General features: G+C 46.3%; 1 protein-coding gene across 7 annotated transcripts in view; it reads right to left on the bottom strand.

Annotated features, from left to right (window-relative positions):
• The window catches only part of PH4alphaEFB (prolyl 4-hydroxylase subunit alpha-1), a 117,212-nt gene that overhangs the window by 79,912 nt on the left and 14,673 nt on the right, over window positions 1-22,627 (bottom strand). For all 7 annotated transcript variants that reach the window (XM_075699319.1, XM_075699333.1, XM_075699366.1 and 4 more), the window contains exons 3-5: window positions 22,428-22,579; window positions 12,760-12,930; window positions 4,620-4,780 (exon numbers count right to left, since the gene is read on the bottom strand). In XM_075699319.1, the coding sequence (XP_075555434.1) occupies window positions 4,620-4,780; window positions 12,760-12,930; window positions 22,428-22,579 (484 nt within the window). The remainder of the gene's footprint in view (window positions 1-4,619; window positions 4,781-12,759; window positions 12,931-22,427; window positions 22,580-22,627) is intronic.

Here is a 22,627-nt window from a genome sequence, read left to right as displayed (position 1 = left end):
CTTTCACCAGTACCTGTGGGACCAGAAGATCAAGGCGGTCATGGACTTGACAAGGCGGTTCCCGTGCAGGCATCACCTCGAGTGGTACGCTGGGCCTTGAGGCTGGCAGCCTGCAACTACCAGCTGGTCTACCGTTCGGGAAAGGACGTGGGACCTTCTGATGCACTGAGCCACCTGCCCCTTCCAGAGGTGCCTGCTGTTGTTCCAGAGCCTGCTGAAATGTTCATGCTCGAGCACGCATACTGGGAGGTGCTCTCCAGATTTGCAGTGTCACAGGCGACCAACCGAGACCCAGTCCTGTCCCAGGTGGTCAAGGCGGTGTCCCGTGGGGAGGAGTTGGTTCAGTGGGCCTATAGCCACAAGGCCACTGAGCTGAGCCTGCAGCAGGGCTGCCTACTGTGGGGTTCCAGGGTGGTGATCCCACAATGTCTCCGGTCCAGGGTCCTGCAGTTGCTGCACACAGGTCATCCTGATGTGGAAAAGACAAAGATGGTGGCCCGGTCCCACGTTATGTGGTCTGGCTTGGACCAGGACATTGCTTACATGGTGCAGAACTGCCAAGTCTGCCAGGAGCATCAGCAGGCCTTACGTCATGTGGAAATCCCCCCCTGGCCGTTCCCACAGAGACCCTGGTCCCACCTGCATGTGTATATTGGGGGGCCCTTCAAGCGCCATTACTTCCTGGTGGTGATGGATGCCTTTTCGAAGTGGGTGGAAGTTCTACCTGTCACCACCCCATCAGCAGGCGCGATCATTGCGGTGCTGCGACAGGTCTTCGCTGCCCAGGGGTTGCCGGACGTCATTGTGTCCAACAATGATCCCACTTTTGCCAGCACAGAGTACCTTGCCTGGCTGACAAAGAACGGAATCCGCCGGATGATGGTTCCGCCATATCACCTTGCTTCAAATGGTGCGGCCGAGCAGGTCACGCAGACCATCAAGGGCGGGTTCAAGAAGAGCCAGGCTGGGGATTTCTGGACGCAGGTTGCCCGGGTACTGTTCCAGTACCAGACCATGCCCCACAATGTCATTGGCTGTGCCCCCAGTGAGCTCCTGCTGGGTCGGATGATCAAGACACCCTTGGACGTGTTGCACCCTGACCTCCGGTCCATAGCGCTTCTGAAGCAGCTGAAGCAGAAGCTGCCTGCTGACCGAGGGTGCTGTCCCGGGCCTTTGCCAGAGTCGGGAGCTGCAGTCTTCACCAGGTCCGTCCTGGCCCATCCTGGTCCGCCAGGCAGGTTGTATCTCCTGCAGCACCTCATTGCTGCTCGTCCGCATGCAGGATGGGACCACATGGCACCGGCATGCCGACCATGATAGGCCTCGCCTCGGGACCTGGCTTGCACCCTCAACTGCCACTTCAGAAGTTCAGCCCACAAAGGGACCAACGGCAACACCAGTCGCTGCCAGCGAAGCACCGCCCCGCTCGGAGGCGGCAAGCGTTGCCAGTTGTGCGGCACCCATTGGGCCAGTGTGAAGTCCAGTGCCACTCTCAAGGCCGGCCAAACAGACCCTCCGGACGGAGCGAGGCTGGCTCAGGCAGCACCCGGTGTTGCCGAACCTGGCCCGTCAACACCGGTGCCCAGGCAAAGTACTCGACCACAGAGGCCGCCGGACCGTTACTCGCCTGGTTAACAGGCGCCGTCGACCTGGCTGGGACGGTGGCGGAGCCTCGACCAGGCGTGAACTTATGTTTTTTATACATTGCGTCTGGGCATATTTTGTTTGTATTGAACGAACAAACTGGCGGTAAGGGGTGTGACAAGCAAGTGACGCCCCTTCAGGCATAATCTTCGTTGGCCTGCCAGGCTCGGTGGGTAACATTGGTTACCGTACCGAATAAACACCGACGAGCACAGCTGCTCGTGGTTAGTCATCGTTCACCAACACCACGCTGAAGAGCGTCACTCTGACAGGGTGCCTCGAGCCCTCTCTTGTTCACGAAGCTGAGAGGATTGTGACAACAACTTGTGACAGCAACCCGCCGTGGTTGCTCAGTGGCTATGGTGTTGGGCTGCTGAGCACAAGGTCGCGGGATCGAATCCCGGCCACGGCGGCCGCATTTCGATGGGGGCGAAATGCGAAAACACCCGTGTGCTTAGATTTAGGTGCACGTTAAAGAACCCCAGGTGGTCAAAATTTCCGGAGTCCTCCACTACGGCGTGCCTCATAATCAGAAAGTGGTTTTGGCAAGTAAAACCCCAAATATTATTATTATTATTAACTTTTGCAAGATTTTGCACAACTCAGCACTGGATGCACAGCAACAGCACTCCACGCATGCAGCAGCATTTCTTCGGTGCATGCTGCCTGTAGGTGCTGATGTGTCCGCTGCCTGATGTGCTGATGTGCACTCATTGAGCGAGACGTGTTCATGTTTACCTGTGCACGCATGGCACCATGCTTGTTAATTTAGTTGAAAGATGTTGGTGGGCTAGTTCGTTTGAATCCATGATAGAATGTGTGAGCGCAACTGAACGAGGATGTAGAAAAAAAACACACAGAGACAGCGCTGTCTCTGTGCGTGTGTTTCTTTCTACGTCCTCATTCAGTTGTGCTTACACATTATATTATTGTTAATTTAGTTAGTAAGTGAATGTTTACAAGTTCATACGGCTGATAAAACTACTATCCTTACTTCGTATAGCTATCTACTAATTTGCTATCGGAATCAGTGCTTCGCCTTTCGGGTGAAACTGTGACTTTTATTTTTTTCTGATAAGAATTTGAAGGAGGGACACATATCACGATGTGTGCGGGTGCAGTGTGGTGCAGACACTACGACGATGACGATGGCGCAGAATGCTGGTGCATGTGCACTAACAAAAATTTGTGAAGGATGAAGTTGCCGCAAAGCCGCAGCATGAGGCTCATGAGAATCAGAACCAATCAGCACCCTCCAAACGAAGTGGAAGAAAAAGAAGCAGTGAGCATTTAAGGAGAAGCCGGCGATCACAGAAGATATGGCAGGAGATGGAAGGTGGCATCCAGTGTTCGGGGGTAGTGGCCACTTGAGCTCTCAGCCTGTGGTTGCAACAGGCTTCCACCTGGATGCAAGTGTTTCATCTAGTCCCTTCCGAGGCCTGCGGCTGGTGAATGCCGTAAGGGTGTCCAACCCAGGCCTGGCTGGCATCTCCAATACCTCAACCAAGCTTCTCAACAGGCTTCCTCAACAGGCTACCTCAACTGGCTTCCACCTGGACACAGGCACCTCATCTAGTCCCTTCCAAAGCCTGCGGCTGGTGAATGCCGTAAGGGTGCCCCCCCCCCCCCACAATCCAGGCCTGCCCGGCGTCTCTAATACCTTAACCAAGCTCCGGCCGGTGAACATCGACAGGGCGTCCAGCTGTTGCTGAAATACACAAGGATCGATGCAGTGCCGAGCTCAATATCTAAGACATGCTCCAATCTACTTTTTGAGCACTCATCACCCTGACTGTACATCGTGCCCACTTCACTGGCGAACGCTCTTCGTGGACCTTGAACACTTGCATGAACTAGAACTTTCTTTCTTGAGCGAGGAGAAAGGTGGTTAACCAAGGGGCCCGATTTTTATTAATAATATCATGAGAAGCCAACAAACAATGACATCAAGGACAACATAGGGGAAATTACTTGTACTTACTAATTAATTAAAGAAATGATAAATTAATGGCAATAAAAGTGGACAAAAACAACTTGCCGCAGGGGGGAATGATCCCACGTCTTCGCATTACACATGCGATGCTCTAACCAAATGAGCTACCGCAGTGCCGTTTTCCCATCCACCTTTATGCTTATTTATGCTTTACTACTAGAACTAACCTTGGGAATGTTAGCCAGCGCCACCACTCAAAACCTTGGCAGTGGATGTGGAATATCCTCTCTGCAGCAGGTGTCACGAGTATGTGATCTTTTTTGGGTGAAGGCAACTGGCCAATAAACCCACACATGCTACCTGAAGGCATCAATGTTGCCAGATTCGAGACCATCATGATGTAATGAACAAGACGAAAGGGGGGTGACCGAGGGGCCCGATTTTTATTAATCATAGCATGAGAAGCCAACAAACAAAGACATCAAAGAAAGGACACCATATGGGAAATTACTCATACTTACTAATTAATTAAATGATAAATTAATGGCAATGAAAGTGGATGAAAAAACAACTTGCCGCAAGTGGGAAACGACCATTACTTTACCATTTCTTTAATTCAATCAGTAAGTACAAGTAATTTCCCCTATGTTGTCCTTGGTGTCTTTGGTCGTTGGCTTGCTTCTCATGATATAACTTTCTTTCTTGTGTGTTTTCCATTTGCTTGTCCTGTGTGCTTTAAATATAGCTTGTTTGCCGTGTGCCTTTACAAGTGGCTTCATCGTTTCCAATGACTTTTATCATCGTGTTTTTATTTATTTAAATAACCTGAACTCGAAGCCACACAGCTTCGTGACACGCATACATCTTGAGACACTTCCGATTGAAATTGTGCTGCCAGCTTGAAAAAAATGCGCAAAATGTTTTGCTAAAACGAGTGGGAAGGTACATGATTGGATATTTTCGCTCAATATGTGACTATTTTCCTCAAGTATAGTTGTTTTTTTTTTCCAGTAACATCCAAGTCAGAAAAGGAGAAGCCCACCTGAAAAGTGGAGAAGGCCAGGTACTCCAAAATTTCAGTTCTGTCGGCAGTTTTGTCCACTTCTTCATCAACCCTGTCGAGTGCCTCTTGCATCCACAATACTGTATGGTAGTGGTCTTCATTGTTGTATGACTGCCGGCCCAGCTCAAAGCAATCACCCGCTGTTGATAGGGAAATTTGAAGGCATAAAGTATAGCCAGAACACTGTAGAAAGAAGTACTATGACTATAAGCAATGTTCAGTAAACATCGTCATCATCTCTGGCAGCAGCCTATTTAGTCCACTTATAGACAAAAACATACTCAATGTATCTCTAATTAACGTCTGTCCTATGTCAACCAGACTCATCCTACACCTACAAATTTGATTTCATCAACCCATCCCCAAACCACCTCCAATTAACCTCCAACTGCATTTCATCTGCTCTGTCATCCATTCTACTACTCCAACAGGCCTCTGTCTATTTGTTATATTGCAGTTTTATATGCTTCAAGAAGCAGACCTGTTGGGTAGCATGCTATAAATGAGCATCTGCAAAGGGGATTTCAAACAAAAAAATTTGGGCAACAATTATATAGCTAAACTGTTAAGACTATATTTTTGTAGTCACATGAGCACCTCCAAACTTACTCAAGGAATTCAGTGTATTCTATGGAAGCAATCTAAAGAAATTAATAAATTTTGTTACATCAAAAATTTTGCAAGGTCAAATTTCTAATTAACAATCTTCTATGATTGACCATATACTTCTAAATTATGACACAAAGTGCGCTATAATGGCAGTCATTTATGAAAATATAGCCAAACACTTCCTGACCTATGTACAGTGCTCAGAGATTCACGCATGATACTACTTAGACAACATGGTGGCCGGCACTTGTAGTGCCAATGATCAGCACTGAGTGACTGCTGGGGGGCCAAACGCAGTCCCCAAGCGTCATGAATACACACACCCTTATCCTATACCACAATGCATTAGCCAGTTTCCCCAGCACCCACCGATGGCACAAGCGCCGGCATAGTGCGCTACCGATATTGCGTTTGAATCGCTAAGCACTGTACACATACCTGGCAATAGCTTGCACAATAGATATTTAAGATGTGCTTGTAGCTCAGCTACTGCTACTATGCCTTTTAGAAAAATTCTTGCAGTAGAATGTTCCTCACACAGTGCGTTAGAGCAGCCAGTAGAGAATGAAATTTTTATGTGAAGGTGGTTTAGGGCAGGGTGTCAAACAGGGAAGGCGAAACAGTTGAGTTTCCGCCTATCTTGTCTGAGTTCTATACCGATTTGACAGAATAAAAAATCTCGATAGTTTGCAAACCACTTCGCTGCAGTTCACACCACCGACACTGACGGGCCCCATGATGCATGCAACATAACGTCTCCTTTGCATACACAAGTTTTTGTCCAGAAGAGGCAGAAGTGGACTTACTGGCACGTGGTAAAGAGCAACTGATGTCTTTACATGAATATAAAGCATAGAAATTTATAGTTATATAGGTAGGGCAAGCTTGCACACAAAATGAGGCTTTTTAGGCAGTAGCATTGATGCAGTGGTACGCCAGCTGTACGGCACCTGAACATGTCAGACCCTGCACTCCTCCTTTTCCACATTATTTTTAATCCTGATCCTTACCAAAGCTGCAGAAAGTAAAGTTAAATATCTAACGAGTGGTTGAAATATGTGGAATTTGGTATTTATTTTGTAAACAAGATGTTCATGGTGATAACTGAATTACCATGTGATTTTTTCTACTGAAATGAGACATCAAAATTTAGAGGTAAAACAGTGCATGCTTTCAAAAACTGTTGTGAATATGTAAAATAATTAAAAGATGATAAAAGAATCATAACATAAAGCACACGCACAGATTTGACAAGTGACAAATATTTAAAAAAATAAATTATGTAAACTAGTCCTAGACATATTGAAAAACCTCTTACTTTCTATGCATACTGCAATGTCTGGAAAGCAATACTGAACTAGGACTAATTTTTCTTCAACTGTGATGCTTTCTTTATGAAAAACCTGTATAGACAGGTGGATGTCATTTGACCCTTTCATAAAATTTTCTCCACCTCGTAAGCTTCCGCAGAACTGATTTGCCATATTCAGTGTCCCAGTGCTTCAAGTGGTCAATTATTTTGCCCTCACTCTGCGATCTGTTACCCTCCCAGTTAGCTCAGATGGTAGAGCGACCATCCTAGAAAGGCGTTGGTCTTGGGTTCGAATCTCAGACCAGGATGAATTTTTCTTCAACAGCGAACCATTGTTTCTGAGAAACCTATGTGGGTTTCCTTTGTAGCTTTGTGCTACAAGACAGGGGGATGTCATTTTTGTCTCTCAAAGCCTGTCCTTTGTTAACTTGGGCACAACCGTGTTTCATGTGGGACAGAAACTCGATGCTCTTTGGAGGCTGAGCACGCAACATGCAAGAATTCCAGAGTTGGGGTCAGTTCAAATTCAGCTCCAATCAAAATTCCCGTTCAGGCATTTCTCTTGGCTGAGGTTAGAGTTCACTTCAACATCCTGGTTTCAGGGCTCTCTCTCTCTCATTTTCAACAGCAAACAGGAAGCGTATAGTTTCATGAAAACATGGTCAATACCAGATGTTTTGAGTTATTCTGCTCTATTTAATCTGAGACTTGGGAAAAATGCTCATAAGCATTACTACTGAATTCCGACTGAGAAAAATTATGTGAATAATAATATATAATAATAATAATAAAAAGCAAAAATGGAATCCAAGCACTAAAGCATGATTTCACAGAATGGCCCACACGCTCACTTGTGGCATGTTGTCATGCTGCCAAGAACCAACTAATGCACGGCAGTTATAAGATGGACCGAGCTAAGTACTTACTTTGTCTAGATCACATCTATTGCGAAAAAAGCATCCATTTACACTAAACCAGTACAGTGACACTTTCCAATGACACTTTCAAGTTTTCACTTTTCCCACGTGCGATCAAAGAATGGAATCTCCTCCACTCAGACATAGTTTCCTCTCTGTCACTTTCATCGTTCACCAACCTACCAGAGACATGAAACACAGAAGACGTCACTCAACTCACCCACATATCTTAACTGTAATACTTATTTCTGTGCGTGGAATTTCTGCATTTCAAGCCCTAAACTGGCCGCTTCTGTGCAGTTATCTGTTAGCTGTATAACTTCTCTAAACTTACATGTGTCATTTATTCGCTATTTTTTATATAAATTCTTGTAATACTAAATTTGTTACTGAGCAATATTGTTATACCAACCAAAAGTATTGCATTTCACATCGTCATTGGTGATTTCTGCAGTAGTTAAGGAAGCTTTTTCTCTTTTCTTTCTTTTTTTTACTGTACCATGTAGCATGACTTGTCTGTTTCTTTTTGTAAAACTGTGCCCCCCATGCTTTTGTCTCACTGAGACTGGCAGTATCGCAAATAAAATAAAATACATTTCAAACCAGCACTAAACTCCTCATCTTACCAAGCCCACAAATGCTTGGGCATGTTACAAAACAGTGCTGCTTACTGGGTGAGCTGGAATTACATACTGCAGCGGGATGCACATTTAAGACAGGGACAGAGCAAGGCCCAGAAATAAATAAACGGGAATGCTTCTGACAATTGACGTTTATTGAAACATTCCATGTTCACACACACACACCCCACTGTACAACCATGTGACGTGTCCTATCTTACTGACGAGTTAAAAAGCAAATTTATTTTTCCTTTAACAGAACAGAATGGTGTGCTGACACACTTGGCTCCTTCGCTGATTATGGCTTACACCTCTGTAATTACACATGTGCATCTATATTTATGGTAGCTGGTCATGCAGCAGTTTGAAAACAGCGATGAGTGACCACAGCCATCGCAATGTATTAGCAGCCTTGACCCGGAAAGAAAATTTTACGAATCTTCCGGAACTGCTTTGCCCCCTCATGTTACAAATCACCAGTTGACAGCACTTGCAATTTCTCGATCTTTGACTAACATTTAATGACAAACATGCATATTGGACTTTTCATCCCTGAGCTAACAAATTACTCCTGCCGCAGAATTATTCGCACCTAAAATTGATTAAGCGAGCTATTGCTGACCTATGTTTTGCAAATGCTGTTCAAAAGTCCTGTGGTCATGCTGTCAAGACAAGTCTACGAGAACAAGCAGGTTGTCTAAAGCCGGCAGGCTATCCAGAGCAGGTGCTCGTCTCAGTAGAAAGCAATGTTGTAAAGAAAGTGCGGAACCCAGGTGACATCCCTACGAATGCATTCAGGAACAAGCAGAAGCTGGTGATAATTCCGTACATACATACATGCAGAATATTGCATTGTCTGAGAAAGGGTGCCAGCACGGTGAGTGTGAAGGTGGCATTTTCGGCACTGAAGAAGCTAAGCCGCCCATGTTGGCTAACCTACCCTGACTAAAAAAGCAGAGAGGGTGCCCAAAGTGCACTACAAACAATTTGTGCCCTACACAGGATTGGTCTACAGTATACCACTGTCATGTGGCGTAAACTATGCAACGGCCCGTCTGGCCTGTCTAAATGACTGGCTAAGAGAGAACAAACAAAATGTTGCATTTTCACAGAGATGGGCACTTCACAGAGATGGGCACCTGTCATTATGATGCAATGACTAGTTGCTCACTGCTGTTTTCAAACTGCTGCATAATGAGCCACTGTAAAGATAAATGCACGCATGAAATTACAGAAGTGAAAGGCATAATCAGCAAAGGGGCCAAGCATTTCAGCACACCATCCTATCACTTGATGGAAAAGAAATTTGCTTTTTAACTTGCGAGTGAGACAGGACGCATCAGGTAGCTGTACGACGACGTATACAGGATGTCCGATCTAACTTGTGCCAAAATGGAAAAATATGCGAGTGCCACGTAGCTGGACAGAACAAAGGTAACGTTGTTTGCCGTCGCTTGGGGCAAGTCAAACTATTTGTTGTATTTTGCCTAATTTCATAATTAGTTATTAACTTATCAAATATATTAATCAGAGCAAAATTGTCAATCAGGAAATTGTAGGCCATCATGAAAAATTCCCGATCCATCTTTTTGTTGCTCGATACGTGCTACATAAAAGTTCTTCCAAGCATTAAAGAAAGCCTGCAAAACACAAAAAACTGCCCCACGACTAGTCGTCCGGCACTTTTCGCATGCTTTTGCGGGCTTCTTTCAGGCCTTTTGTGGGCCTCTAATGTGACTTTCTCCACACTTTCCAACTAGCGCGAGGAATAGCCTCTTCTCAGTTTTTTCCTTCCTCCATGGATGTATGCGTTGTTTAAGTCTTGCTTGTGTGTCATGCAGCTAGCCACGCGTTACGAACACATTCTTGAAATAGATGCATTCCCTTCTACGTATGCGCACTTCTCTCCCACAGCCTTGCAATGTACTTGCAACGTAAGCAGGCTCGTTATGTACATCCACCTAGAAGTGGCTAAACCTTTATTCTTGTGTTTACTGCCGCGCGTAACACTCTAAGAAAAGTCTGCCCCTTTGGGGCTCATCTTGTCACACAACAATAATTGTCATCTGTTTTGTACACCTTTCCTTTCTTTATCACTGTGTGCCCAGTACTTTAAGGTCACAAACGGCATACACGTTATCAGGGTTACATAGCATTCTCAACAGGAAAGTAGCGAGTGCAGAGTTTTCAAGAAAGGAAACGCAAGCAAGGCAGATGATTATTTTTGCTGGATAAGATAAGCCCCAAAGGGTGCAGACTTCTTAAAGAGTGAACACCGCGTTGGCCGTGTGCCTTCATAAGTGCGTAGTCACCATCCATGATCGCATCAATAACCACCACAGTTTCTTCCACAGCGGTTTCGGCAAACAGTAGTTTCACTTTGACTAGTTTCATTCAGCGTCAGCTGTGTGCCTTCAAAACTTCGTAGTCGTCATCTATTATTACGTTGATAGCAACCACAGTTTTGTCCGCAGTTGTTGCAGCAAACGGTAGTTTTGTTTTCTCAGTGCGTGCATCGGCTGCATGTTCAGAACTGCAATGTCGCTGTCCATGATCGTGTCGATAGCGGCTGCGGTTGCAGCAAACAGTTGTTTTGTTTTAACTCTGTGCAACGTTGTCCGGGATGAAGAGCACCGGCTACATCGCTCATTGGCAAAAAAATAATTGGTACGTGTGCACAGTAGTGAAAAGCGCCTCCCAGATGAAAGTATGCGCTGCAAAGGAAGTCACGAGGCCTTCCCTGCTGCAAGAGCCAATCAGTCATGAGATGACAAGAATAGCAGCTTCCACACTGCTTTTGTACAGAATAGAAACAGGATTTACTCATTCATTTAGTAAATACTAGCGTGTTAACATAGTAACCATTTGTTTATTGTTTTCTTGATACCCTCTATAATTTGACATTCAGTTAATTCGAGAATTTTTTTCAGTCTCATGAAATCTGAATAACCGAGGTTTTACTGTATATGTGAACATGGAATGTTTGAAAAAACTTCAGTTGTTAGAAGCGTTCACATTTGTTTCATTCTCCAAGCACCCTGTGCGTTTGCGCATTAAGCCACATCAACATCAACATCATTTTGGCGCTGCGCCGGGGAGCGTTGTGGGGTCGTGCAAGCGAAAACTCGCGTCATGTCGAAACTCGGATATAAAAGACGCTGGGTGCTTAGCTTAGAAGAAAAATTAGACATCCTTCGTGCTATCGAATGTGACGCGAAACGTCAGCGCTGGCATGCGACATAGGTCTACTGTTGACTACAGCGTGTGGCATTTGGAATGCGAAGAAGTTGCTCGGCAGCGCTGCTGCAACCGCAAAGAGATGTCGGCTATGAGGTTCGACTTTTCACCATCATTGCCTCTGTTGTTGCCAAAGTGTCGCCTAGCGACAGTGATAAGGACGACACAGAAAGCGACAGCACGGGCGATTCAGGCCCGACAGTGGCAGAAGCTGCGCATTACGCCAGCCTCATAAATTCAATCGTTGCAACGAGAACAGCACCTCGCAATGAAAAGGTGCCCAGCGACTTCTGCAACGCTACCACGCCTTTGAACGGAGAATATGTAACGCCAACGAGAGATCTGCCATGCGAGCGTTTGCCAAGAAGAGGGGGCTGGCCGAAAAGCTGGCTCACCGCTTCAGCAAGTTTGAAGCCGCTGTCGTCACTGCTAGGTCGTGGCGGCATCAAACGAAAATGACATGTTTGTCGCGCAATGTAAATAAATACTGCATGTTTTTTCCCCTTTCATCACATTCTCTCCGAGTTCCGTTTTTGACAGGTAAGCGGACGATCGCATGCTATTTCGATTAAGCAGTACTGCTGTTTAGTGCGTACTTTTTCCGAGCTCCGGCCAACTACGGTTTAACGAGGTATCACTGTACAGCAGCAAGACATGAAATTACTCAGGTCTTTCAGATACACAACTGCAGCTTCTCCTTCATCAACACTTTGTTGATTCAGCTGCTGCACATCTCAGTGACTCAATTAACCTGCAATGCACATGCTACACCCATATCACTGCTGACTCTTTTTGTATTTTTAGTGTGCTTTTGTACTGCTCTCCACTTCCCACTTGTGTAATGTGAATGCTGCAAAATAAGCTTCAGATTAAAGTCAACACCTATGTCATCTGCCCTTCTTGTCCATCGTCCTGTTCTTGAACCACTTGTTGTTATATTAAGGTACCAACTCGTCCAACCTAACACCATCCTGCAGCATTGCAACAAGTGCATAGTTAAAGCAACAAGTGCATAGTTAAAGAAGTGCACCTTTAGGTTTGGTCCCCTTTGTCCTACTTTCTGACATGCAGCTACTTTTCATATGAACCATTAGTTTCTCTGAGCCTTTGAAGTAACCAAAGAGCCTGCAACCTATACCATAGATGCTTATCATAGGACCAAGGGGTGCATGGTTTGAACTTTGATTTTTGCCAGACCTTTCATTTGTGTCTCTCTAAGGCCTAGATAAACAAATTTCAGTTGTAGTAAAAGAATTTCAATGAAATCATGCATGAAGCGTCTGTCTGCTCACGAAAGAGGCAAAGACTATCCCACAACCCATATTCTATCACATAAAAAGAAAAAAAAAAGAAAAAAGAAAGTATATCTAAAAGAAGAGCCAGAAGCAAACAATAAATAAGTACAACGAAACAGTGCTGCATACCAGAAAGTTCTGGGGATGGCCTGGTAACACCTTGGATGCGGCCCTTTGCCAGGCTTGCTGTGTCTAAGCGGTATGTGTCCTGCAGCCGGAGCAAAGCAACGGCTGCTCCTGTGAGGTCCTCCTCATCTGGGAAGCGCAGGTTGCTAGAGCGTGTTATGTTGTCCACCATTGCTGATGTATGCATAGGAAAAGACAAAATCATCCTAGTATAATCAAAGGCACAGAGGGTTACTTTTGCATTTGCTTTTGGTGGTTTATGCATTACTGTTCGAAGTATGCATTTATGCAACATACTCATGCCTAAAGCCACAGAACTTACATTAAACCACCAACGCCTGGTGACTAGATTGAGCTACGTGTAGAAAGCTTTTTGCTATGTAACTCACTAAATTCACTCACAGAATACTCACAGAACAGAAAATAGACTAGAAACAACAAGAACAAGAAAATAAAAAAACAAATATTCCAAAAATATCCACAGGCCCACTGAATGGTTTCTGTCATCACACTGATGCGCACTGCTTTTCACAGTAACGTAACAAAGTCGTGTACATGAATGGTCAGCATTTATACATTTCAAGCAATTAAACCTGATCCCTGATTTGTACAAGGTTAAAGAAAAGCTGCTGAGTATCTGCGGTACCTATGAGCACAATAATAAGCAGAGAGAAAAGGAGCACGTTCAAAGTTCAGCAATGAACAGTGAATTGGTAGTCGGTGCTATGACACGAAAAGTTTGAGCAAACATGACCATAAATATTAAAGGTAAGTTTTAGCTTGATCCTCCCCTATTCAGACATGTGATGTGCAGAAATGATCTCACTGGGCAACTATTGAACTAGCTTGAATGAAATTTGTTGCATTTAAAAGAAATATCTACTGACTGTAGGAGGAAGTCAGCAGAATTAATTTAGGCTTTTCAAATTCTTAAGAAGACTAAATCAAGGTCTCAAGTAGTATACCCAAGCTGTTGATGCACTTAAAGTACACAAAATAGAAATATTCATGCAGGCTTTGCTTTTGTTGTGGAGGAACTGATAAGAGAAACTGCAAATCACAGCTCAACATCAGGCTAAGGGTGTTGATGTCAAAAATTAAAATTACAAATTAAATTAAAGTCTGAAGTTTTATGTGCCAAAACCACTATTTGATTATGAGGCGCACTGTAGTGAGGGACTCCGGATTGATTTCGACTACCTAGGGTTGTTTAATGTGCACCCAATGCACGGCACATGGACGTTATTGCATTTCACCTCCATCAAAATGCGGCCGCCATGGCCGGGATTCAATCCCGTGTCTTCAGGCTTAGTAGTGCAATGCCTTAGCCACTAGGCCACCACAGCAGGACGATGTCAAAAATGCAAGACTTGTCCACAAGAAACTGCCCTCTAAGATGACAATATAGGAGCTGCAGCTTGATGGCATGCAGTATCAGTAAAATGTGAAGCACAGAACTACATGCTGAAAATAATCTAGCATATAATATCTAAGACAAAGCAACATCATTAATAATGTGATAATTGGTGACCTACATATGCTGTCTTTGTGACTGCCCTCCCATTCTAGAAACCTGTGCACTTGAAGAGAGCTGAATACAAGAAAAGTACCCCAGGTCTGTGCATACCTTTAGTAGTCACATATCAAACAGAGTGGACTTATTCTGTTCTTTTCTCGTGTGCATCATTTCCAGAGTGCTGAACCAGTTCAAGTCATATGTTCTGCTGCTTCTGCCTGTTTCTGTCTTTTCAGCACAGTATTCACTGCCCTGCCCACAGTTTCTTCTATGGGAGTCCTATTTGCTGTGGTAAGTCTTTTCTGTACCCTGTGTGTGCTTGCCAGGCTCAGTCTGTTGCTGCTCACTGTTCTTGGTGCTCCTCTAGACTTTGCACACTTCCTCGGTGGTGCTATCCTGGAAACTATGGAAGTGCATCATCCTGTGTGGGTGGTTTTATGTTGTGGTTTTATGTGACGTCACATCTTTTTCAGCTGTGCACCTTGTGTTCTTTCCAACAGCACCCCCTTCTTCCAGCGACAGCTGTGATACAGGTCAGTTGCAGTAATGAACACAAACAAGATTGGAAGCCCCTTTGATCTTGAGTGTATCTAGCCCCACTGTGCTCTCTCTTATGTACCTACTGCTCGGTGAAGTCAGGGCAAACAGGCTGTGCTGAAGCAAGCTCAGTAGTGCCCTACACAGCTTTGCAGTAAAAATGCAGTAAAAATGCAGTATCTGTGATTAGCTTCCTACATTCCATTTTGCTGAAAGTCAGCTGTTCCTCAAGTTCTTTCAAGCACTTTGGACCAAATGCATTCCTTTCTTGGTGTATATCTTTTATTTAGTTCACCTAATACATGAAATTGTTGTGTCCGTGATTAAGTTCGGGTTCCGGTCTTCGAATGCGGACGGGTGCAGCCGCATAGTGGGAGTGTCTGGAACTACACGCGAACGTTCCCCACTGGGTCGATGGGTGGCGCCACATCCCTGGCAAGCCCTGGTGCGGGACAGTCACGTGGACAGTTGGTTCGCGCCAAGCATAGAGTTCAGTATAGTAACTGTATGGCGCCAAGTGATATTGTATGGTCGCCATATCTCCGACAAGGCTACATTCACTATGTGTATGGGCGTCTTGCGCTGGAGTTCGCTGCCTTTTTGTTGTCAAGTATTATTAGGGTTTTTTTAATTTTATAAAAGGTCCCCCTACAGTGTTTACACTATGGGACCTCTTTCTGTACTAAATATCAACATTTTTGTATCTGCACTAAGTATTCAACAAAAACCACACAAAAAAATAGTAGCAGCACCTGGTGGCGGTGCACGAAACGTTATCTGGGTCGTGCCAGCTTGGGTAGTATTGAGCCCTGGCTGTGGCGAAGCACGTTTTTAGCCCAAGTTTTGCGTCGATTCACACTTTTTTCTGCCCTGTTGCGAGTGCGAAAAGGCTCGTCACTTCTCACAGACCCCGCCGACCACGCTGAGAGCTAGCCGCAGCCTATTGTTTAATGAAAATGGACTCTCTGTGGGACTTAATGCTGGAAGCAGAAGGAATCTGCGGCGCCAATCCGGAGAGACCTAGTTCAGCCTTGAAAAAGCGTCACCGTCGTTAGTGCTGCGTCATGGGCTGCCATGCACAAGAAGGCCCGAATCCCAACATCAGATTCTACCATTTTCCTTCAAGGCCTCACGAAGCGGAGCATTGGGCGCGCTGGATAGCTACAGTTCGTTGTGCTGGGTAAGCGAAACTTCATGCTATGCTGACTGCTTCGCCTGTCTTGAAGCTTGCTTGATTATCTGCATTCTAAAATTTGGTCTTTTACACCTACAGTCCTGACGGCAGACCAACACAGCAGCAGGCATGGCTTGTGATTCACGATTCGAGACCTGGCCACAGCGACAATTAACAATTCAACAGGTGCTAAGTGGTGAAGTGACCAGGTGTGTGCAAATGATCACAAATGGTCGGGCTGATTCGGTGACAATTCACTACCCCACTACGAGCACCAGAGGTTAGAGAGTTAAAGGTGCTCATCCTTGACCTCAAGCCAGCACGTTGAAGCAGTGCAGCAAGGTAGTATTGACTGCAGCACATCAATGTTCGCGCGCTGTCATTAAAAGCAACATCAAGCGAGCAGTGCACGAGCTCGCGCTGCAGCACGATTCGCACGTACGTTACTGCGAGCTCATATGCACTGCATCAGTTATTTATCAGTTGCTAAAGGGACAGATGGCTGCTACTACAGCGCAGGCATAACTACTTGTCTAGCGGCATGCAGTCAACAAAGATTGTAGGAGGCCCGCCGTTTCACGGCATGTCGAAAGACCGCTGCCGTCGCGGCGCGTACCGTCGTGCGCTCGAGCAGTTCTGTAAACATTATGCCTGCTTATCGCTGCTGTGAATTCATTTATAGCAAGCATTTCCCTGCGTATGTGCGCCTGAATCTAGTAGCGTGCAAACCTTACCTGAAGTTCAACTTCATACTCAACTCATTTCACTTGCGATTGACACCGCGCAAAAACTTCGCCGCTTATTTTTTGAACGGTGTACACGTATTCGGCGTTGCATAATTTCTTGCCTTTACGCAGCGTGCCACCCCTGAAAAAATCTTCGGTGCCCGATATTCGCTGCAAGCTGCGGTACAACACAATCGAAAGTGGCGGGTCCATATTGTAAATGTGCTTTCCAAAGCAGACGACCGAGCTTGGTACTACCCAGTTCAGGACAGAGGGTGCTTTTTAGCACCATTTCTGCAGTGCCCCCTGGGCAATGCAGGAGGCCCGTGTATTTTGTGCGGAATAAAGTAATTCCCGGTACATAACATTGTCGACAAGGCGGATCACCCGCGGCAGGGAAGCACAGAGGGCATCGTGGAGCATCCAGTGAATCATGGCTGAGCGCCAGTATGATTTTTCTGAATGTTTGGAGGAGTTTACTGGCTCCAGCTGGGCATTGTGGTTCGGCCGGCTACAATTTTTTTTTCAAGTCCAACGATGTGACTCACCCTGTCAAGCAACGAGCACACTTGCTTCAACCGAAGACTCCTGACCAAGTGAGCTATGCCGAGATCATGGCCGCACTTCAGGCACACTACGACCCCCGTCTACAGTCATGCGATGTTCCAAAGGCGAGATCAGCTCCCAGGTGAGTCGGTAAACGACTACGTTGCTGCTCTACGTAAGTTGGCTACAAGCTGCAATTTCGGCATGCTGCCGACGGCAACAACAGCCATGGCGACGACAGTTGAGGGAATGGCATCACTAACACTGCAGGAAGCTACGGGCTGCAATCAAACGTTTCTGCCATTAGATGTGATGTTGCGCGATCGCTTCGTGTGTGGTCTCCGCAACCAGAATCTTCAACAGCGACTGTTTGCAGAGAAGGATGCGACCTTTTGCAAGGCTTATGATTTCGCCATTCGAGCGGAAAGTGCTGTCCAGCAGCAACCACAGATAAAAGCTGATCACGCGGAAATCAACTAGGCAGCAATGTGCGCCGGCGACAGTGGTTCTATCTCCAAGATGCATTCTCACCAAGGGCAACGCTGCTGGCGTTGCGACAGTTCGCACAGTCCCAAAATGTGTAAGTTCAGCATAACTATTTGCAATTACTGCCGGAAACAAGGGCACATTGCCAAGGCTTGTATCTCGAGGATGAAGGCCAAGAAAAAGACATACTAGCGCAGCATCTCCTTAGAAACTTCACGGACTGCGGAAGTGACTAACGAAACCAAACATGAGGTTTCAGCGTTGCATGACCTCTGTACAGTGGCAGACGGATTCAGCGCCCCGAAGTTTACTCTGACGCTTGCACGGCAAACCTGTGACTTTTGAGGTCGACTCCAGTGCAGTGTGCACCATGGTTAGCAGAGACACATTTCAAACCATATGCCACACACACCCACTCTCTCTGAGGCAGGACAACATACATCTGCGCACCTGGTCAGGTCAGCAACTGCAGGTTGTCGGTACGGCGACAGTAACGGCTTGTCACAGGAACACAGCTTGCAAGCTACTACTTCTCGTTGTCCAGGGCACTGGATGCAGCTTGTTTGGGACAAAATTGGTTTGACAGGCTCGGCATCGAGCTTTACGGCATTCACCAGACAACGGGGCAGGCAGTTTGACCCAGTTGCTAAAGAAGCATGAAGACATTTTTTGTGAAGACACCACAGGACACACGGGTGCGCCAGTAAATCTGGAACTGAAGGAGCGGGGCAAGCCCCAAGTTTTTGAGGGCACAGCCTGTGTCCTTTGCCATGCGCAGATCATCAGAGGCGCAGATTGACAAGTACGTAGAAGACGGTATTTGGGAGCCGGTCCAACACTCCCAGACTGGGCTACGCCGCTAGTATGGGTGCGGAAAAAAGGCGGAAGCTTGCATGCCTGCGGTGACTACCGCTGTACAGTAAATGAGGCTGCGAAAAAGGCTTCATAACCCCTGCCCACAACAGAGAAAGTATTTAGCACTTTGAAAGGTGGCCGGGTTTTCAGCACCTTGGACTTGGCTCAGGTTTACACTCAATTTCACGTGACTCCAGCGACAGCACAGATTCTCACAGTAAACACTACAAAAGGGCTGTACAAGGTAAACAGGCTTCCATTTGGTGTTTCAGCCGCCCCAGCAATTTTCCAGCGGTTTATGGAGACCACCTTGAGCAGCTTGCCGGGAGTTTGTGTTTACCTGGATGATATCATCATGAGTGTAGCAACCGCAAAAGAGCACAAGGACCGCCTAGCGTCAGTTCTCCAGCAGCTGGCTCAGGCAAACCTTCGGTTCTGCAAATCCAAGTGTCAGTTTGGTATAGCGGAGGTTAAATTCCTGGGTCACAAGATTGATGCAGCAGGGATTCACACATCTGATAAAAAAAATGGAAGCTATCATGAAGGCACCAGCGCCCACAAGTAAGCAGACACTACAGTCTTTTTTAGGCATGTTGGCCTTCTATGATCGCTTTCTGGAGCGCCGTGCTACAGTGGAATCAACCCGGTATGAACTTCTGGCAAAGGACAAGACTTGGAAGTGGGAGCAACGGCATCAAAAAGCGTTTGATGAGCTCAAACAATGCTTGTTATCGAAGAAAGTCCTGTCATACTATAAGGAAAACAAGCCCCTCTTGATTTCATGTGATGCTTCACCGTATGGTGTAGGTGCCGTGCTTGCTCAGCTGGACAGCCAAGCCAGAGAGGCACCGATTGCGTTTGCATCCAGGACATTGGGTGCTGCCGAACATAATTATGCACAACTTGACCGTGAAGGACTCGCGGTAGTTTTTGCAGCCACCCACTTCCACAAGTACATTGTGGGTCGAGATGTCACGTTTGTGACTGACCACCAGCCATTACTGGGGATTTTCGGACCATGGAAGTCTGTACCGGAAATGCTTTCGCCCTGAATGAAAAGGTGGCGCCTTAAACTTTCAGCATACAACTATGACCTCCAGTATCGTGCCGGTAGTTGTCATCAGAATGCAGATGCGCTGAGTAGACTGCCTCTGCCAGACCGCATTGAAGAGCCTAACCCACGAGGAGACGTGCTCATGTTCGAGGTGTTACCACGACCACCGTTGACAGCTGAGGTTGTGGCCACACTAACGCAAGAGCATCTAATTCTAGCAGAGGTCTTTTCAGCAGTACAGAATGGCACCGTGCAGCGTCTGCAGGGAGACAGTTTCACCCCATACCGCAGAAGAGCCATCGAACTTGCTATCCATCAAGGATGCATCAGCTGGGGCTCAAGAATTGTCATACCGGAGAGCTCGAGAACAGGCCATTTCATTGGTGCACACGGGCCATCGTGGAATTGTAGCCATAAAAGCTTGTGCGCGCAGTTATCTTTGGTGGCCTGACTTGGACGCCGAGATCGAAACAACCGTCAAGTCATGCGACCAGTGCCAGCGCACCCCGAATGATCCAAAAAGGCTCCCGTTCCAAATTGGATGCAGCCTACGACACCATGGCACACATTGCATGTGGACTTTGCAGGTCCGGTAGAAGGACATACCTTTTTGGTTGTTGTCGACGCTTTCACCAAGTGGGTGGAGGTGCGACCAATGAACAGCCCGACGTCAACAGCAGTCATTAGTGCGCTGCGCTCTTTGTTTGCCACATTTGGCATACCACGCAAGGTTGTGTCGGGCAATGGGGCTGCGTTTGTGCCTTTCGAGATACAAGACTTCTACCAGAGAAATGGCATTCGAAGCGTAACGTCAGCCTCTTACCACCCTGCTACAAATGGGCAAGCAGAATGTTATGTTGGAGAACTGAAGAGGGCACTGGCCAGAGAACCACCCGGTTCACTCAGTGTTCGCTTGTCACATTTTCTGTTTCGGAAGCATACCATTGTGCATCAGTCAACCGGGCTAACACCAGCTAAAGCCATGTTCGGGTGGCAGCTGCCAAACCAGCAGGACCTCATCACTGCATCGGAAGGCCAGGAGGCTGCACAAGCTGATCTACTCAAGAGTCGTCAACTTGTACAAGGAGAAGCCATATGGGTAAAACAATTCAGCAAGGGGCCAGACTGGACAGAAGGAACTCTGGTTAAGAGGATGGGCTACAGATCTTGGCTTGTGAAATGTGCAGGAAGAATTGTGAGACGCCATCTAAACCAGCTCAGGAAGCGTACCGGCGAAGTTAAGCTGGACAGACAAGCCTCAGCAACGCTCACGTGGGGCATGGACAGTAATCCAGCGAAAAGCACACCAGCTATGCCGTCTTCATGTCCACTCGAATACGAATCGAGCATACCGTAACGACCAGCACGGATCAGACGGCAGCCTACTTGGTACAAGGCATCCTTCTAAGGGGGGAAAAGTGTTGTGTCCGTGATTAAGTTCGGGTTTCGGTCTTCGTATGCAGACGGGTGCAGCCGCATAGTGGGAGTGTCCAGAACTAGACGCGAACGTTCTCCACTGTGTCGATGGGTGGCGCCACATCCCTGGCAAGCCCTGGTGCGGGACAGTCACATGGACAGTTGGTTCGCACCAAGTGATGTTGTGCGGTCACCACATCTCCAACAAGGCTACGTTCATTATGTGTATCATGTGCGGAATAAAGTAATTCCTAGTACATAACAGAAATCATGAGCCACAAGAAAAGTTTCAGCACTTAAAATAATTACTTGCTTTGCTGATACACTTTCTTGATGATGTATGAAGAAGACATCCACAAGGTATCTAGCTCTTTCTGATGGGTCATCAGGAGCACTCCAAACACTTAGAAAGCTTTCTCATGATAACTTGCACAGACTTTGGCACCGCTGTTTTGGCAATTGCTGCACCTCGCTGAGTCGCCTTCTATGCTGCTCCTCATTTGGAGGGCTCATGTAGCAGCAAAGAAGAGGACCAAGCGAGCAGAAGCAAATGTCAAAACCTCACAATGGCCTACTCCCGCATGACCACTTTCTGTGTCATAACGTCATGACATAGTAATGTTCTGGGAAACAAAACCGATACCGGCTGTAGAAAAGCTATTACATATATTAAATTATTTAGAATGCTCTGAGGATTGCAAGTATTTTATTCTAGGGTTTAGAGAGCCTCAGACCTTCATCAAATGCAAAAAATGAACAGTAAAAAATGTCATGTCAGTATGCTTCTAACCATCCAGCTTCTTACAACTCCCACAATTACCTCTGCTATATTATAATTTCCTTTGCATATCACGCAAGCTGCTCTCAGCATTACTACAAAGCTGTCTTGGCCTGGCTTGTAGTTCTTTAGCAACAAATCAGAATGCTTGGTGGTAATGCAGAAAAATTTTGTATCATGCATTTTTAGGGACCCTGTTGACTGCATTTAGTTGCACTAACAGCTGCGCTGCAAAATCCTCTGAACGAATATGTTCAGTCCATTTTTTAGCTCACAAATGCCACTTCTTTTTAAGCTTCTGTGATGGCAACATCTACTGCCTGGTGTTTTCGAAGTGTAAGCATCCACTCCTGCGCTGCTCCATAAATGCCGCCTACCCCCAATCATGCTTGCTGTTGGAGCCCTTTTCTTCCTTTGATGACAAGGGAATCTCCCCAACTGTGCACGGTGCAGATCTTGTGTCACGTGCCTCATGACAGTGGCACAGGTGGCAGTTGAACAAAAAGATGAATGAATGCACACATTCACATAATTTTATAGCTTGCAGCTGCTGCCTGCAATAGTTGCATCAAATTTCTGCTCACCCTTTCCTTCTGTGTTCAACATAAGTCTTGAGACAGTCTTCCAATCGGCAGTGAGCTTCTTTACAAGCAGGAATGCATTGACAGGATTGGAGACGAACTCATCACCATCTCTACTGGCAGCCTTGTGCAGCTGGCTGAATTCTTGCCTAAGTCTAAAAAAAAAAATCATATGACGTATCAATGAGATGAAGATAGAACAA

The sequence above is a fragment of the Dermacentor variabilis genome, chromosome 1 (assembly GCF_050947875.1).
Source record: "Dermacentor variabilis isolate Ectoservices chromosome 1, ASM5094787v1, whole genome shotgun sequence".
NCBI classification, from domain to species: Eukaryota; Metazoa; Arthropoda; class Arachnida; order Ixodida; family Ixodidae; genus Dermacentor; species Dermacentor variabilis.
The sequence above is the reverse complement of the archived record's forward strand: the minus strand, read 5'-3'. Positions and strand labels throughout refer to the sequence as shown.